Source organism: Apostichopus japonicus, chromosome 14 (assembly GCF_037975245.1).
Source record: "Apostichopus japonicus isolate 1M-3 chromosome 14, ASM3797524v1, whole genome shotgun sequence".
In the NCBI taxonomy this organism is placed as follows: Eukaryota; Metazoa; Echinodermata; class Holothuroidea; order Aspidochirotida; family Stichopodidae; genus Apostichopus; species Apostichopus japonicus.
The window spans coordinates 14,228,081-14,243,092 of NC_092574.1; the positions used below are offsets into that span (position 1 = coordinate 14,228,081).

The following is a 15,012-nucleotide window of genomic DNA, read 5'->3' on the forward strand; positions in this document are numbered from 1 at the left end:
TTTGCAACTGTGTGTTCCGATGGATGGAAATTTAATTTCATTTAGTAGGCAGCAGACATCCCAAGATTCTGATAAGAAAGTTGCCAAAAAGGTTTCAATATTTTTTCTAAAATGCTAATTTGGACATCACTTTCAAATTATTTCAGATAGCAAACAGCTATCCCAATCCTGTTAAAACTGTACATAAAATTCTATGCTTAAAGTGCAATTTGATGGCAGTTTACTAGACTTGGAAGTGATGCCTAACCTTGTAGTTTTGAAAAGGATTGTAATCATTCTGGTTTGTGTGTTTGGTGGCAAACTTTTCAGATCTAATGCTGTCTAAAAATCATTATAAATTCATCCTCAGCACTGTCTCTTTCATTAAATTTGCAATAAAAATAGTATGAATTTTTTAATAATTTGACAAATCAGTTTTGATATGTGTCACTCAAATCAGCATGTGAAGTCTCCATATAGTTTCAAGAACCACAATGAGGCATATGTGACATTGACCATATCCATTGACAATATATATAAGCAAGGACATGTAATACACCCAAAAAAGGGAACATCGTAATTCCTCGTAAGACTTTAAAGTAATGGACAAGTTTATAATTTCATGTGTCTGACAAGGAATCAATATTACCCCCGTTTTGAGATGAAATCAATGATTCTAATGTTCTTGATGATGTGTAAATCTTATTTAAAATACACGATAACTCTCTATCATAAAAAATTGGAACTTTTGAATGTTATTTTATGGAACTAACATAATTTTGTTTCAGGCAACAGCCACCTCGTTTTATTAATCGTAATGTGAATCAGAACGAACCATTCAGAGGAAGAGGGATGTCTAATAGGTAATGATATCCATTAAATATATATCAATTAAAAAATAAATAATAAATTAAATTAAATAATAAAAATAAAAATATATATCAAATATAATACTGCATGTCAAAGAGGTTGAAATATTAGCTTGTATGGTTTATACTTCAGATTAAACACCCTGTTGTCATTTGCATGCTCCAATCCAAATATTAATATACCTTTATTTATACAAAATTACAAAACAACCTGATTTATAGTGAGGTCATATCCCCATTTGTTGAGCAAAGACATTTTGCTTCACTTGATTGGGGACTTGCAATTCTGACATTTGCTTTTGTTTTGCAGCTGTGGTTTTTTTTCTGGCTTATATTTTTAAGCACTTACACAGATTGCAATCACATAAGTTCATAAAATAACATGAACAAAAAAATGATAAGATCAAAAGTAATGTAAGCTGAGGTGCTCAATGTCTATTAAATGAATGAACTGAATATTACAATGTAAAGAATGGATAACTGTACAAGATGATAATTTTTTGTTTGTAGCAAATTTCAATTTGAATGAACCTGTAAAGAAAAACATTTGTGGGTGTTATTGTTTATGTTTGTGAACTAATTTAAATAGTTCATCACGTTGCTTCAGACGTTTTTTTTTTATCGTTACTGTCGAAACATTTCAATGATTAAGAAAAGACACCTATATTTTATTCTCCAGATTAAATGTAAATTAGAAACTGGTTATTTCTAGAATATCATTTGATGCTGAAAAAGTTGTTGCCCATTATTATTTTATTAAACACAAAATGATCATTTTTGTTTTTGATGCAAATTACAATTTGAATAAACCTGTAAAGAAAAACATTAATGGATGTTATTGTATATATTTGTAAACTAATTTAAATAGTTCATCACGTGTTGCTTCAAACGTTTTTTATCGTTACTGTCGGAAAGATTTCAGTGATTAAGAAAAGACACCTACAGTTTATTCAGCAGATTCAATGTCGATTAGAAACTGGTTATTTCTAGGATATCATTTGATGCTGGAAAAGTTGTTGCACATTATTATTTTATGAAACACATTCTCAAAGCATATAGGAAAATTAAAATTTTTCTTTTCTTTATCTTTTGAAATAAAACTTGAGTAGTCTTGGTAATGAATTTGTATGATGGTTTATGATGAAATGTTTATCAATTCCATGCAAAAATGTTTTAACAAATGTGTCATAAAACAAATTATATTGTAAAACTCTTTACATTGCTTTATAATAGAATCATTAGTTCATGGAAGATATCCTGTACAATATTTTCTCCTTTGTCGTTTGCTGTTTTTTATCTAGAGATTCAATTGAGTTCTATATTGTTGTCTGTTGTAATAAACTGTATAGACTATTTTCTGCTTTAATATTTACTGCAGGAGAGGGAAAGGGTATGACTATCACAGAAATAATAACCCTAACATGGATGACTCTCAAGACAATGAGTTAGAAAATCAAGAATTTCAAGAAGCCCTGAGGTATATTGAACTTGCTGAAAGGGACCAGATGTCTTTTCCGTCTCTACCCGTGAGTACACAGACCATTGTATCATCCAACATATTTATGGTATGAGTACAACAACATGAGTACCAGTGCAAGTAGAATTTTCCTTGGTATGAGTATGAGTACAGCAGCATTACAAGTAGTATTTTCCTTGGTATGAGTACAACAACATGAGTACCAGTGCAAATAGAATTTCCCTTGGTATGAGTATGAGTACAGCAGCATGAGTACTAGTACAAGTAGAATTTCCATTGGTTTTAGTATGAGTACTACAGCATGAGTATCATTATAAGTATAATTTTCATTGGTATGAGTATGAGTACAACAGCATGAGTACCATTACAAGTATAATTTCCCTTGGTATGAGTACAACAGCATGAGTACATTACAAGTATAATTTCCCTTGGTATGAGTACAACAGCATCAGTTCCATTACAAGTATAATTTCCCTTGGTATGAGTACAACAGCATGAGTACCATTACTAGTAGAATTTCCATTAATACGAATACAATAGCATGAGTACCATTACATGTATAATTTCCCTTGGTATGAGTATGAGTACAACAGCATGAGTAACAGTACTAGTAGAATCTCTGTTTAATGTGTGAAGACATCATACCCAAAGACTAAAACCTGTTGTTAAGCTACAGAGCAACTATCACCATAGAATAACAAAGAAAATTTGTTTTGTTTGATTCAGACTGGAGTTTCAATACTTAAATTTTAATCTTCTTTTTTTTCATTTCAAGAGTGGTAGTAATGGTCCAGGTGAGTCGACCCAACGTGCTTCATTTTGGAGTCGCTACCGACCTGATCATAGTGGTCGAAGCAGTGTGTCACCCACAAATCAACACCCTGGGACACCATCTCCCATAAACCATCCTCAGAGAGACAATGGTAATTTCCATAATGGTAATTATAATTTTTAAATTAATTAAGTTAATTAAAATACTACATACCCAAGATAGCTGGGACACCATCTCCGATAAACAATCTTCACAGTGACAATGGTAATTTCCATATTGGGTAATATAATTTTTAAAGCAAAGCTGCTTCAAATGTATGTGATTTATAGGCTTCTGAGTCGTTGTATTCAGTTAATTGTCAACATTTGTGGACATTGTCAGGTTATTTGGGAATTTATCATTCCTTTTATACAAAGTGGAGATCAATTGAGGTTGCACATATAAATAATACTTAATTTAAAAACCATTACCCTAGCTATTTAAATGAATGTAATTATAAAATTTTTATCTATATTAACCATTGTATATTGTTTAGAAATACTGTACATATGCTTCATATACATCCTTCTGACCTTTCTTCCATATTTGCTAGTGGACAAAATATTTCACCTTTGTTCAATTGTTGAAAATTTGATTCTCAGCATTTTTTAAAAGCCTTAACCTTTCACTTTCAGAGCTCTTTGCATTGTTTTATGTACATAGTGTTAATGGACTAGTTTACTAAGGAGTTGTACAGACACGAGCAACTAGTGACTTCAGCAAGTTTTAAAGCACGATTAAAATTGAACCAATGAAGAAATTTGAGCTCACTAACCTCTCGCTCAAAAATGAGGGTGAATCTTTTGGCAGCAGATATTTTTTCTTTGGCTTCAAAGAATTTGTCAGACATAGAGAACATTTTTATCTAATTAAATATTTATTTTATAGTTGTTATTCTAATGTTATGCTGCAAAATGACACCTTGTAATATGTACAGGTATCAACTCTACTTCCAAATTTCCATTGATTTACTTATGTCACTGTGCCTTTCAGAAATTCCTCTGTTTTTGACTGTACAAGTATATTGCAAAGATTCATGTCCATCAGATGTATTCATTGCAAAGTTTGTTTATCTTCCTTCCTTTATGAATTGCAGAGATGGAAGAAAGGGTTTTAACCACTCAAATGCAACATATAAATATTGAAGGTAATACACCTGTAGATTCCGAGGTGCATTACACGGTCCCTTCTAAGGTAAAATTTAATATTTTTTGCTTGCTTGAAATATTATTTTGACAAGATAAATTCTTAAATTCATTTAAAATGATTGTTTAATGTAATATTTTATTTATTAATTGATTAATTGACTTAGCTTTGATTTATTGATTTGTTTATAGCTTTCTTGATTATATATTTTTGTGTCTGTTACTTATATATTTACATGTGTATATATATGTATATATATATATATAAATATAAATATCATACCTATGGCCGAGTGGATAAAGGGGGTGGCATTTGAAGCAATGAGGCTTAGCAATCATGAGGTTCTGGGTTCGAAATCCGACCGGGTCATAGTAATGTGGGTTTTCATCCAAGAATAATCTACCACTTTCCCATCTGAAATGACTATCTAAATTGAAAACATTCTAAATTGAGTTAAAAATGTTGAATTTGAAGCCACCCGACGTGTAAGTTGTAATCCATAAGCCCTTGCGGGTTTCTCCCACATTTGTGGTCGTTTAAGCATCGTAAAAATAAATGCTGATTATTATCATATTATTATCATATATATATATGCATACAAATACATGTATAGATATATATATAGTGTCATCAAGTTGCTGGAAATGTCATCAATATTTTTCTCTCTTTGCTTATACAACTTTCTTTAGGGAGGAGGAGGTGGAGGAGGAGAGATAGATATGAATCAAATGGTTACCATGTGTTCTGATTCAAGTCAAGTTCCTCCTAATTCCTGGGCCATTCCTTCATCTATTGTAACCTCAAGTACTGGATACCAGATCACTTCATCAAGTGGTCCATCTCCTCAAACAGCCTCTCCTCAAACAGTTTATTCATCCTCTACAGTTTCACCATCTGTTAGTGTTGGACTTCCATTTTATCCAATGCTAATACCAGGTTTGTTCATTTCAGTTTCAAAGTTGCATTTTTAGAGCAATTTCAATGTCCCAGCATTAGTTTTACTAAGATAAGAGGAGTGCAGAGGAAAAAACCTTTGCAATAGCTGTATGCGAGATGGGAAGGCAGTTTTGATGTAAAATTTTGAGATGATGATGGGTGGTGGTGGGTGGTGGAGGAAAGAGATGAAGAGGGATTAATCATGGATGAATCCTTAAAAACAGCAGCTGTGTGGCATTGGTTATGGTCACACTTTCAAAGTTTCAGGGATGGAAAGGGGCTACATTTCAAATTCTGCAACAGAAATATGTATGTCAACATATCTTTCATAATTTTGATGTAATTTATAATTTTAATGTTAATCAGCAAGTCTTTTGTTGTGTGCTTGTATTTGTATATTTTAATGATAGTGATGTATCAGTCAACATTACTCGCCCTTACCACATAATAGATGTAAATAATAAAAACCTGTACAAAAGAGACATACGGCAATCACTTTAACCTTTAAGATTTAATGTTCTGCTTCTTCACAGCATTTTCTAAACTACTGATCAGGAATAAACTTGCTTCCTTCTTCACATTGTATAAAGCTTTAACAACAGTTTTTATAAAATGAATACAATTTTGGATAAATTTGTGGTATCTTTATGTATAAATAGATTGTGAGTAATTACCATTTTCCATTTGTTTGATATTTCTTTGCTTTAGTGTCAGACAATCTTATTGGTCCCATCAACCCTGCAGCTGATATATCACAAGATCCTAATGGAACAGATCTACCCTCAGGTAAATATAATTTTTTTTTTTTGGCATTGATTTGTGAGAATTATCCTATGGTCAGAATGTCATGTTAACATACATAAGGACTTAACTTTCCAGTGAAATTGGTCTTATGTGTGTACTCAATCATTGCAGTCAGTAGCTGTAATGTGTGTATTTTAGATCCTCCTGGAAGCAGGAACTCGCGAAGAAGCCTCATTGGCTTATCAAAGCCGCAAGCTGACCAAAGTCAGTCTCTTACATTCATATTTAACATCCATGATTATGAATTGTCAATTGTCAACAACTCTGTAACTTGACAACATACATTAATCTGGGAGTGACTCGAACCGGGGACCTTATGATTGAAAGGCACCGGCGTTAGTTAACCACTGAGCTAACACTCCTTACTTCATACAAAAATAAGCTTAAAAAATAAGCAAAAATAAGCTTATCTACTTAAAGATGGTAGTACAGAGGTAAAGAATGTTTCAATTGATGGAACAGAAACATAGATCAAATTAAAAAGCATTACTCAAAATAATTTATGACACTAAAATATGCCCTCCAAGATGGGTTTTTATTGGACCAAAGGAAGTTCATTCGTTTCTGCATTTGTTTGCTTATTCGGTCTCTCACTCATTAGTTCATTTGTTTGTTCATTGGTTCCTTCCTTCCTTCATTTGTTCTTACATTCCTTCATGCACAGAGCTCTTTTCTTAATAGTATTAAAAGCTTTCGAAGCAATTTGGAAAATTTCAAAATAGTTTAGTTTGCTTCAGTAATGGATATGAATATTCATAGGCTAAATAAGTTAAAACAACTGGAATTTTTTTTTTATTAAAATGTATTAACAAAAGAACTGGTTTTAGAGCAATAAAACTTCAGGTATCTTTTAATATTTCTTTCACAAATTTCTTTTCTTCCCACAGATGTTTCAACATTGCGGTACTTTTACAATATTGGTGTTGAGGTGGGCACTGATTCTATTCTGTGAAATATCACATAACATGGATTAACATTAACAACATGGATGAGCAAAGTTACCATTAATTAATATGGGATTCGTTAATCATAAACTATCATTTGACTTGCTTTGTAAGCTAATAGTGCCATACTTATAAATGCAGCAGAGCTTTTCAGATGTTACAAGTTGGGTGGAGTATGTAAGAAAACTTTCAAACTACATCCTTGTGTGGGTTATATTGAAATACACTAATTAGAATACCAAGGTTAAGATTGATGAATAGTGAGGATTTATGTACAAAGTATTGTCTAAATTTTATTTAATTTAAACATTAGTTGTGTTATTATTTGAGGTGAAAGTCATCTCTCAAACCAGCAAATCAATGACTGTCTCGTGTCTTTCTTGAACTTCCCAATTCTTTGAAGAATGTTAAACAACACTTCCTCATTCCAGGCCCAAATGTTTGTTATCCATGGTCTGTAAATTCTAGTAACACAAAATGTAAAAAGTTTCTCTAAACTTGAGTCAAGCAACAGAGTATCTATATGTCACATCCAACACCACCTGTCTTTGACAAATTTATTTGAATCGTGTTGAATCTATAAACATTTTTGTTTTCTGCTTGTGTTGCTTCTGAGGTGCTGACTTAATTGGTCTGTGTTCTAGATAAATGTATACTACATTGACTGAATCAGTTTACATGTATTGTGTCAAATGCAGGTTTTGCAGGAATAATACAGGTTTTGTAGAAAATATACAGGTCTTGAGGTTTGAAAATACTGAAAAGTATTTCCAAAGGTTAGCAGCTCTGACTTATCACCTCAGCTGCTTTAAAAGTTCTTTTCTGACGGGAAAAAAAAGGGGTGTCGAAATGTAATCTGGAAAGCCAGCATTGGTTTTAAAAGAAAATAACATATCAAACTTAATATAGTTCTTACAAACTTAGTGCAGGGCCTACAATCACTATTCATATGTAGAACATAACCATGTTACCTCACACAGACAAATTTTATAGTCATCCAACATTTGAATCATGCTTGACTTCCCAATTTTGGGGAAATCTATTCGAAATATGAGTATATCAAATGTTGGATAAAGATTTAAAAAACCATAGTATTTATTTAACTTATCTTTGGTCGCTCAATAAGGTTTTCCATTCGTTTTTGTCTGCAGTACCAGCGTAGACTATGTATGATACAATATCAACAGCAGACCACAGCAGTACCACCAACCTATGCCCAAATACCAGGTCACCATCCTGTAACAATGTTCAGCACAATGCCAGTAGTACATAACAGCATGGGTCATATGCAGCCCATGATGACATCTCAAGATACAGGTCAGTTAATGGTGGAGAATCAGGTGACGGCAAGCAGCAGTATATCAGAGGAAGCAGATGAGGGAGATGATAGGCTGATAAGTACAGGTGACACAGCATTTCTAACAACTTATTTTCCTGAACTATTTGAAAGACAATATTAACCTTGTGCCATTGAAGCATGCTGTAATATGTTACTCAGTAGCAAACTTACTGTGTATTCCTGGCTGGAGATTTTGCCAACATTTTCAAAATCACATTTTTTACTGTTTTGGCGAACCAGAAAATGACGAGTTGGCATAATTTGTAACCAGTTCGAGGTGCATTTGTATGTTTGGGATGCCCTAGCTTTGAACATTAGTACCAATATGGCTAACATTTGCAAACTTCATGCTTGACAGGTTGATTTTCCATAATAAGTATGAAATGAAATTAATGAATGAATGAAGTATAAGAAGGATATTGTGTTGGTAGAGGTCAAATGCCATTAGACGCCAAAAATGCCCATTCCTGAAATTGCTTGAACTGTAGCTTGGACATCATATATTTGTAAATGGTGGATTGTCCACTGTGCGGTTTAACAGGATTTACACCAATTGAGGGTGAAAACCATGTAGGAATGACATCACGAGTTGGCAAGGTTAGACACACTGCACTCCTTAAAGAGTGTGGGAACCAAAAGTCTGTCAGAAGTGAAAGGTTGTAACCAAGAAATGATGATATCTAAACTTTCACATTGACGTGTCATACATTACTAGTGTTAAAAATGTGCCTTATTACAACTTTATGGCTAGGTACATTTATACATGCAACATCCCACCAAGTGGTGAACATCCCATGAAATGGTGAACATCTTATATGAAAATCCCTAAAAAAGGATTTGATATATGATATTAAAGTAATCATTGGGGGAAGGTGATCATCCTGTCTGGTTTATATCTGTTATTATGTTTTGTGGTCCAATACCTGGTCAAGTTTGTTTTTCAAATCTGTGATGGCAAAGTTTCTTGTTTGGTTAGGCCTTATAAAGGAGTCATATAGAATTGCTTACAATAACATGATAACGATCGTTTTACTTAAGCTGCTTTTTCTACTTTCGTTTGCTCTTACCAACTATTGCTTATCAACACAACTATGCTGCACATCTCCTTCTTTTTAAATTATGCAAATAATTTATGCTGTTTCATTGAGAATGGCTCTGTTGTCACTTGATTTGTGAGCAAATATCAGCTGAAACTGAAATGGCATTCTGAATCATGTGAAAATGTTACCTGGCTCTCTCAAAGTGATACACATTACAATCCAAAGCCAAAATGCTGCTTTAAGTTTGATACCGAAGAGGTGAAATTTGTGCAAAACTGTGATCTGTTCATGGATAATGTTATTACACACTATGTATTTACAAAGGTTTTAAAGTCACAGGCATGCTTATGTATTCCCTTCCTGTCTTAATCCTTACTAGGACAAGAAGCAAGCTCTCAGCAGTTCACTGACGTCCAATACCAGCATCAGTCAGCTCTATCAAGTCACTCATCTAGTCCATCTATACACCCCATTCAAGCATCTTTGCATCCTTCAGGCCCCCATGTCATTTACCAACAACCTCCTGGGGCCATTAACCAGGTACCTAGTATGGCTCCCTATGTAGTCCCAAATGTGTCACAGTGGCAGGCACAAATTCCATACGCCAATCCTGGCAAGATGAATCCAGTAAACATCCAATCAAACTCTCAAGTCACTTTGCTCGCCAACAACTCACCCCTTCATATATCTCAAATGCCTCAACAGCAGCACCTTGTTCATCAAGGAGGCCCTCTAATGACTCCATCAGTGCATGGACTGGCTCCAGCTTCTATGTATACGTCATCATAAGAACGCTCTCACCATCAACTTTAACAAACTTTGTGCCTCAATGTTTCGTTTAAATATTTCATTTTGCATATTAAACTTTCTTTTGAAGTTCTATGTTTCTTGCCAATACTTCATATGCTTTTATATAGTTTTTATTTTCTTGTTACTGTCTAAAAGACAAAGCAGTGATATAAATTTAGTCTTAATCACAGAGTTTGTAGTTTTGTCATTGATCAATAAGAAAAGAAAGACATTTTTTAGTTTAGTTTAATACAAGTAAATTCATTACTCTATAACTTTCTTAACTGTTCTATTAAATGCTTCTGTTTAAAGAGGTACAGATATCAGATATTGTAAAAAACTTTGAGATGGAAGTCATAAATGTTTATTCTTGTTAACAGTTTAATTTATGAACCATAATTAAGACTTTGAAACTGGGTAATGCAGGCATGTCTACCTCTCTAAGAGAAGATTTAGAAGTTGTACCTTGTAGTTTGTCTTCTTTAAGGAAGACAAGAGCAGTCTGATTTTGCAGCATAGCTGTTGAATGGATGATATGAGGAAATAACTCCAGACTGTACATCTAACAGATGGACACAGATGATACCATGCAATATTCTCAAAACAAGGATTTATTGGTTGTGGTATTTTTTGTGGTATCTAACAAATCATAAGATAGATAATTGAAAAAAAACTTTGTGGTAACAATGAAGAGCAGAACATGAAGGCTTTATAAAGTGATTTCTTGTAATTTAAAAAAAAACATGGAGATGTTATCTTTTATTGCAAAAAGAACACATCAAGAGAGGTCAAGTATCTTAGGATTGATAATAGTCGAAAAGAATCACTAAAGGAGAGTGAGTGATGTAATGAAAAAGGGAGAACGTTTTAGATAACAAGTGTAGTATCCACTTCATTTTGTAGAAGAATTCTATGAAATTTAGGATGCAAAGTTATTTGCAAACACCAAGTAAGAAAGAAGTACTTTACTTTGATTTAGAAGAATATTTTGAAAAACACTGATGTGGTTTCTCATGATTATTTAACAAATATTGAAGGTATAAAAGGAATAAAAAAGGCATTCAAATTTATGTATGTACCCCTCTCAATAATAAGTTGAATTTTTTTTGCCTTTCCATTGTAATGAGCAAGAAAAGTAATTTGGTTGCTAATCTAAAGTATTGCAACAGAAATTAATTTCATTTTTTTTTTTAAAAAGAAAAGACATGATATTGTTCATTATTTGTGGTCAGTTTGACATCATTTGTTGCCAGTTTCCTTTCCTTTGGCCTTGTAAGTTTAATTTTATGAGTATGAGATACTAAAAGCAGAAATGTCTGTTTATGTTAGTGTGCACATGTGTATCACTGGTTGGTATGAGTTTAAATATTTTTAAAAAATACTAAAAAATGTAGAAGAAAACAAGATACAAATGAAATTTGTGGGTAACTTTATTGAGTCGTGTTTGATAAGTTTGGATGCAATATGTTTTTATAGATTTGTTGTTTTTCTATTTCTGTTTAGTTTTCTGTTCTTGACTATAACATTTAAGATTTGATATGTCTGTAAGACATTTGTTATTTTGCTTTCCTGTTCATTTTTCTGCTTTTGTCAAATACCTTGTACTTAGGGTAAGAACTTAAGTACATCATTTGAATGTTCATTTAGAAATGAACTAAAAAAAAAATTACAACTGAAAAAGTAATCCATCCAGAAAATTCTGAATTATGTATAATTTTTTTATACTAATTTAGGAAATCTATATTTTTGGTGCTAAAGAAGATATATATATATATATATATATCATAATACCTTTGTTCTAAATTAGGAAACGTATGGGAATAATTAGATATATTTTTCACCTCTGCATGAAAGTTACTAAGTACTCGCTTTTGGAATTTTACCTAAGGTATATCCATTTGTCAGGCATCACCTTTTTGTCAACTTTCCTAATTGAACTTTTAGTCCTTCTCAACCCGTTCAAGGGTGTTTAAAAATTTGTAGATGTTTTGGGGGCCCTATACCCACAAATGATTTGTTAGGGTTTCCTGTTAACTTAGTTCTATACAGTTCAAACTTCAGCATAATTGGGAGATTTCCATATTGATATATACAATACTTATATACAGTAGTTCAGTTCTTCCATATTTGTTTATCTATTAATTGATTAACAAGTTTAATTAGCTTTTACAATAATGAAGTTCAATGTTTTGTTGTTTCTTTGCTCTAAGTGGCGGTTAAGCTTTGAAGTAAATATTTCCAAATGCTCGCACTAAACGTTAAAAAAGACAAGAGATTAAAGTAAAAATGATAAAACAAATAAAAGAAAAACAAAATAAAACATGAGAGTAACAAGCAATAAGAAGTTGACCATTTTGTTCTTCATAGTTTCCAACAAAATGGTTGATGATATTAGCAAAGATTAATTAAATTATTTAAAAAAGTGTGTGAATGAATCCCACTGTCTCAATAATTTCATGTGGTTATGGGAATAACTAAATTTATGTCAGTTCTGTAAGAAAATTAGTCCTTTAAATTTAAATCAGGATTGGATAGTGCATGTGGATGGTATTCATTTTAGGTGACTGGTATGGAATGTAACTGTATACCTTAGAAATCAGGGTGAAAACAGTGTTTTCCCCCAAAATGCACTTTCATGTGATAAAGATTCCAAGTTTAGATAAACGCTGGTTTGTGTTTTAGAGAAGCTAAAAAAAGAGTGAAATCGTTAATGGGGTAATGTTTGTTTATGTCTATTCTAGTTTTCTGTTATTTCTTTCTTTTATGAACTTTTCATTAAAAGTGCCTTAATCTTAATTAAGGAAGAGATGTTCCTTTGTGATTCTTTAGAATTAATATAGCAGTGAGCAGTGTATCATTTTAATCTCAAAATGATTTATAAGCAGTGGTGTAATTAATTTACACTACATTTTCCTTTTTAATGATCAGAAGGTTTGATTGATAATAAAATTATTTGGGTCATGCCATTTTTCTTTTTAACAAAGCAAAATGATTGTTCTTAATTACATATCAAGTCCTACATTGTCTTCAATTTCTTTGTAAGTGGTAACTAATTCCACCGTCTTGCTTTAGTAACAGTTTTATGATACAGTGCTAAGTAAATTTAAACTTAACCTTTTCAAGGGAAAATTGTGGGTTGTCTAGGTTGGTATCTACAGTGTGTAGTTCTGTGATTACTATTGCAACTTTTATGTGTGTGAGTGTGTATTTACCTTTTCTCACATCTTCTTGCTATCTGTTTTCAAATTAAATCTTATGAATATTGTAGTAAAGTGACAATTATTATGCAGCTGAACATGGCAGCTTTTTATTTTTATTTGAGAAATTCTCAAAGTGGTGTGTTTAAAAGTTATTGGTACATTTGATTGATTTTCCAAAAAAATATATTAATGGAACTATGTTTTGTTAGTTTTGGGCATCCACACATCCTAAGTAGACATATTAGAATATTTCTGAGTTGTGGAGAGTTTTCTTATTTGGGGGGGAGGGGGGGCTTAAAGAGCTTGTGTAATACCGAGAGGTTAAGGAAGCTGGTGTCATTCCTGAAACATTAGAAATAGATACCAATCTTTGTATTGGCAAGTTCTATACCTCAGTGTGAGTATCACCTTAAACATGACTGCCAATGATGCTGTGTTTTTATGAATGTTGTTTTCTGCACACACAAAAACAGAATGAAAGATGGCAGTACAAAGAAGATAACTAGTTCAAACTTCATTATGTTTATACCAATGAAGAATCATTGTGTTACTTCACTGCTCTGCCTTGGATAAAGTAGAATGGAAAGAGGGAAGAGTACATGAACAATTAATGTAGTTGAAAAACAAAGAAGATGATAGTGTTTTATTTAGATTTTCTTTTTCTTTTTTTTTTTTGTAATATAGTTTGTTAATATGGTTTATAATTACTCATCAGCATGTTGTAATTCATTTGATGAATGGGTTTAGTAAGCTTTTCAATAATAACCTCATTTTATTCAACATGTATTTCATTAATTCTGTTAGTATGTTATTGCTTCAGCTTTTGTTACATATCCCAAAACACTTCAAATCCCCACCCCCTCCCCCCAAAAAGTAACACAAAACTTAAAACATTTATGATTTTTTGAGATGCTATGTAGATTCTTCGTATTGGTTTTGAAACTTAAGTTTGGTAAAAATGCAAAAAAAGTTTAGGTTTGGTTAAAAAACAGGTGAAAAGTCTTAAAATACTATAATCATTTAACGTTTAACGTTTGATGGACTCATTTGATTGTAAGGTTTAATACTTGGATTGACCAACAAGGTATAAGAAAAAAAAAAATCAAATTGATTTGTTTTTTTTTTCAGGTAGGGAAGAAGAAAAATTTGATGGATATTAGTTTAGTGGTCCACTTACATTCATAAATAGCTTAGAGTTCACATTGCCTACCATCTATGCTGAATGTCATGGAATGAACCGTGTCTAACTGGATGCTAGGAGATTGATGTTTGACCTTGTCAAAGTTCATAGTCTTTAAATCACTCATCAGCTTTACCAAAGGTTTGTTAATCTATCTATCTATCGCTCTCAGAAAGAGATGTGGCTTGTATTGCATGTGAAACCACCTATGAAATATTTTACTTATTTCTCTTTTCTTTTTATTGTTTTTCAAAAGTGTAAAGTTTTGTCATGTTAAGAGTAGTTCTTTGTATCTATTTATTATCATTATTTACTTATTTTCTGATAACAGGTAATGTTGCTTTTTGGATAATTTGTTTGCATGTGGCAAATAAACTTGTAACATGAAATTCAAAGTCTCCATTAATTTTTTTGTAACCTAAGTTGTACTGCCTAAATACAATGACTGCTCTCCCTTATTATCCCCTCCTCAACCTCACCCTTCTCTACCTCTCGCCC

General features: G+C 32.2%; 1 protein-coding gene across 3 annotated transcripts in view; it reads left to right on the forward strand.

Annotated features, from left to right (window-relative positions):
• The window catches only part of LOC139980386 (uncharacterized), a 32,251-nt gene extending 17,348 nt beyond the window's left edge, over positions 1-14,903 (forward strand). For 2 of the 3 annotated variants that reach the window (XM_071992024.1, XM_071992025.1), the window contains exons 12-20: positions 768-842; positions 2,227-2,374; positions 3,101-3,263; positions 4,233-4,330; positions 4,972-5,218; positions 5,927-6,004; positions 6,910-6,950; positions 8,118-8,370; positions 9,725-14,903. In XM_071992024.1, the coding sequence (XP_071848125.1) occupies positions 768-842; positions 2,227-2,374; positions 3,101-3,263; positions 4,233-4,330; positions 4,972-5,218; positions 5,927-6,004; positions 6,910-6,950; positions 8,118-8,370; positions 9,725-10,134 (1,513 nt within the window). In that variant the 3' untranslated portion in view covers positions 10,135-14,903. The remainder of the gene's footprint in view (positions 1-767; positions 843-2,226; positions 2,375-3,100; positions 3,264-4,232; positions 4,331-4,971; positions 5,219-5,926; positions 6,005-6,909; positions 6,951-8,117; positions 8,371-9,724) is intronic. The other variant, XM_071992026.1, reaches the window with a different exon arrangement.
• The last annotated feature ends 109 nt before the right edge of the window (positions 14,904-15,012 follow it).